At 43.9% G+C, this 3,986-nt stretch overlaps 1 protein-coding gene across 1 annotated transcript in view; it reads left to right on the forward strand.

Moving 5' to 3' along the window:
* Window positions 1-3,095, forward strand: part of ABCA13 (ATP binding cassette subfamily A member 13) — a 235,256-nt gene extending 232,161 nt beyond the window's left edge. Inside the window, exons 51-52 of the mRNA XM_019652970.1 lie at window positions 892-1,029; window positions 1,381-3,095. Coding sequence (XP_019508515.1) covers window positions 892-1,029; window positions 1,381-1,464 — 222 coding nt within the window. The 3' untranslated portion in view covers window positions 1,465-3,095. The remainder of the gene's footprint in view (window positions 1-891; window positions 1,030-1,380) is intronic.
* The last annotated feature ends 891 nt before the right edge of the window (window positions 3,096-3,986 follow it).

Consider the following 3,986-nt stretch of genomic DNA (forward strand, 5'->3'; position numbering starts at 1 on the left):
TCTTCCATTTTTCTGTGGTGGGGTGATAGGCTGGATGGTTTTGACGTCATTTCATAAGAAGCACCCTGTGATGATAACCCTCTACAAACCCGATGCAAAGTGTGGTCCCTGAACTGGCAGCGCCTCCGTCACTTGGGAGTTGGTTGTATCTGCCGCATCTCAGGCCCCACCTACTGAACCCAGATCCCCACTTTGCAAGGTGACCAGGCGACTCCTGTGCATAGTAACATTTGAGAAGCACCATCTACAGTTCTCTGGAATTCTAGTCTGAGGTGGTGTGAGTCTCGTGTATTGTAACTTGTAAGAGGTGGCAGCCCATGTGGTAGCTAGTACCTGTGTGTCTCAGCAACCACCAGTGAGTCAAATCCCACAGTCAAAAGCAAGCTATGCAAAACACAGGCCTTCCTGCTCAGGCGCCACTCCACACGACCCCGTCAAATGGCTGCTGTACCCCACTTCACATCAGAACAGTTAAATGTCTTACGCAGAGCGCGCAGCTAACGGTGAGGACAGCTCGCGCCAAGGCCAGGTCCCAGTGGGAAGCTGAGGGCGCCTCTGTCCATCTCCGCTTTGCCACACTCGCTTCCTACGTCTCAGCTCCCTGTAGGCGGCGTCTTACCCCTGGAGACGGCTTCTCCGTGCTCGTGGCGACATGGGGGTGTATTAGGGAAGGTCAGCAGCCCACCCCGGGGTACCACTTGGCAAAGGTGACTCACAGTGAGTTGTCGGCACTAAACGTTCACTGGAGACCCACAGAACTGACCCACACACGGAGCTGGGAATTGAGTGTGTGGTTTGAGAAAAGATAGTTTATTTGGCAATTAAATGTAGTGTGATCAGCTTTGTTCAATGATTGCTAATCATGTGATATGTTTGTTTTTTGGCCTCTAGGGGCAGCATCTTAATTTACTGGAATATCACATGCCAAAAAGACGGGAGTGCTTAGCTGACCTGTTCCGAGTTCTTGAGGACAATAAGACCTTGTTGAACATCAAACATTACTCCATTAACCAGACCACTCTGGAGCAGGTAGAGTATCTTGAAGGGGTCACCAGGTTGCATTTACTACGTTCCAGAGGCCTAATCCAGCCAATTTACAAATTAGCCAGATTACTTCTGGGGGTCACCGTTTGTTTAATTCATCACTGTTAGATTTTACTAAATGCTGGTAAGGATGCTGAGTGTTAGGTTCGTTTATTGTCTGCTCTCCACTCAAGGTACATTTGCAGCAGGGCCCCAGGTTGTTGCCTGTCTATGGAGAGTTAGGAGGGGTGGTGTGAGTGACGGAGTGGCAGTGCTGCGAGAGGGCCTGCTTTCCCGTGACACTTGGGAGCAAAAGGCGGAGCACCCCTACAGGTTAACAGCCACTGTCATTTTCAGGTATTTATGGAACTTGCCGCCGAGCGGACGCCACCGCCTGCCCCAACCCCCGATGGCGAGCAGCTGCCCCACTTGCCTGTCTAAGGCCCAGGAAGATGTTTTAAGAGGAACCAAACCTTGGCTTTTGTTACAATCAGTCCTCCCGGAGCAGAGAGGCGAGCGCGGGGAGAAGCTGGAAGACCCGCGCCAGGCAGGCACACGGCGCGCTCCCCAGCACTGTGGAAACTCGTTGTGAACTAGCGATCCTCAGACTGAAAGGTCTTTCTTTCCTGCACACTTTTGGGGTGCTCCTCCAGCACACGCACTCTCTTAGCCAAGCCAAGGTGGCCCAGGTGTGACTGAATCCGGAGTCCAGGCAGGTAGGCAGTTTGGGCCTGGACAGGCGGTCAGAGATGGTCCATTTCAAACATTCCATTTTGCTTTTAGGGAGCCTGAGGCCCCCAACATTAAAAGCATTACTGACTTATTTGTATAGAAAATAGTACCTAGGGCTGTGTTCTATTTTTTCAGCTTTTTACTAGATATGCTTACACGTGCCTAAATAAAAATTCAATGATTTAAATGCAAACTTTTCCTTATACTGGATGACATTTTATGGTGTGACATGAAAAAAAAGGCCACTTTTTTCTTCTAAAAGATGCTTTTTAATCAACAGTTTTTTAGTTAATGCTTTAGCAAAATTAAATAAATTGAACTGGGTACTCTGAATCATTTATAAAAGTTTTATCAGACTTTCACAGATTATGATTTTAGAGGGGTATAGAAAAAAAATGATGTGGACGTATTTTCTTTTTATTAATTTGGATTGTAATTACCATTTTCGAATTATTTAAAGCCAGTGTTTTTCAAGTGTTGGCTGTCCCATATTAGCTGTGTCAGCAGGTCCTGGGGCTTGTTAGAATGCAGATTCTCAGGCCTCACCCAGGCCGGTGAATCGGAAACTCGGGCAGGAACCCCGCAATCTGGCTTTTAAACAAGCCTCCCTGGATTCTGACGCACATTTCAGTTTGAAAACTGGTGATCTAAGGAAATGACTAGTTACCTTCTCATTATACAAGCAAAATAAGCACAATATATAGTAGATAGGATTACTTCTAACATTTAAAATTTTTTCCAAGAACTCTGTCACTCTTAGAATTATTGCCCTCAAAGTATTTTCACATTTAAATGCTGAGATGTGGCCTGAAAGGCTATGGAAACCTGACGCCTTGCATCTTGGGGTTGGTAAAAATCCATAAATCTGTGTGTCTACTGCTGAAAATAGTTTCCAGTGAGACATTTATGAGTTGAGATATTTCTCAACCTTCTCTGAATAACATTTTCTAAACTCTCAATGGAGGACTGGATTACTCATTTTAAAATTTAACCTTATCCAATTAAGTTTTTGAGTAATAGTAGCTTGTGATGAAAGGGAACCACTTTCTGGTGACATTTCATACTGAAGCATGATTTCTTTAAAATCTATCTTTCCTAAATGATCACTTTATACTAGAGTTATTTTTATATTATAAGGATTAAGCTGATTGTAGATAGTGTTCATTGAATGATTCGATCCACATGAACTGTACTTTCTTAAAGGAATTAGAGTTTTATGATTTTCCCTCCAATACTAATATTGTCTCATTGTCAGAATGGAAGTTGTAATCGTTTGTCATTGTTGTTGAATCAGTAAATAAAATTTGTCAGACACGAATGTGTTTATACTGCAGTGAATAAATGAGCCATGCTTTAATTTCACCTGCCTCTTGGAATGTAATTGTGTTTTTGCCCACGTTTCCTTGACTCTTTGGGGAGCCAATTTAATTTAGGTGAAGAGGAAATGCAGCTTCCCGAGATCTCTTAAGCTTGCAAAGGTTAACGTTTAATTGAGTTTTACTCTGCTGCGCTCTGTTCCCAGGGATTTTTTCCTAGTCTTCAAGCTGCTGTATTCTTGGAGTCTGCTTCAAGGAATTCCCTTGAACAATAAACAGGAAGAAAAAAGAAACCCAACATGCGAAAATGTCATATCCCGGAAGACTGGACACAAAAGGTCAAACCCTATGTTAATGTTGAAAATGTCATTGCATTTATAAATCACGGAGGTGTGTTATGCCTTTGGACTTAAACATTTGTCTTAAGACCTTTGGGCTTAAGGTCACACAACTGAGACTTTTAAACAAACTATCTCCTTTTGAAAGTGCTCTGAGCGGGTCGCTTTGTAAGGCAGCAGTAACAGTGATTATTCCAGTTCCGGCAATCTAGCTTTTGTTATGCAGTTTCTCTTTACCAGGGTAGTTAAACAGATGGTGTATTACAGCCATCATGCCAGCCCAAGACTGTAAAAAGCGAACAAGTGTGTTTTTATAATAATAAAGAATAGGGGGCTTAAGGCCATAGGCAACTTGGTTTCGTGGACACCGAATTGGAAAGTAGGTCAACACGACTTCTCCAAAGCATCTTACAAAACATGCAGACCGCACACACCTGTTTATGAGTAGGACAGACACACTTAGCCACACATTTTCCTCCCCAAGAGGGGGATATAGACATTTAAAATTTTCAGACTGTCTGACCATGTAGCACCTTCGGCTTTTCTTTAGAGTGATGGTGCCAGCTCAGTGACGGGT

Source organism: Hipposideros armiger, unplaced genomic scaffold (assembly GCF_001890085.2).
Source record: "Hipposideros armiger isolate ML-2016 unplaced genomic scaffold, ASM189008v1 scaffold_191, whole genome shotgun sequence".
NCBI classification, from domain to species: Eukaryota; Metazoa; Chordata; class Mammalia; order Chiroptera; family Hipposideridae; genus Hipposideros; species Hipposideros armiger.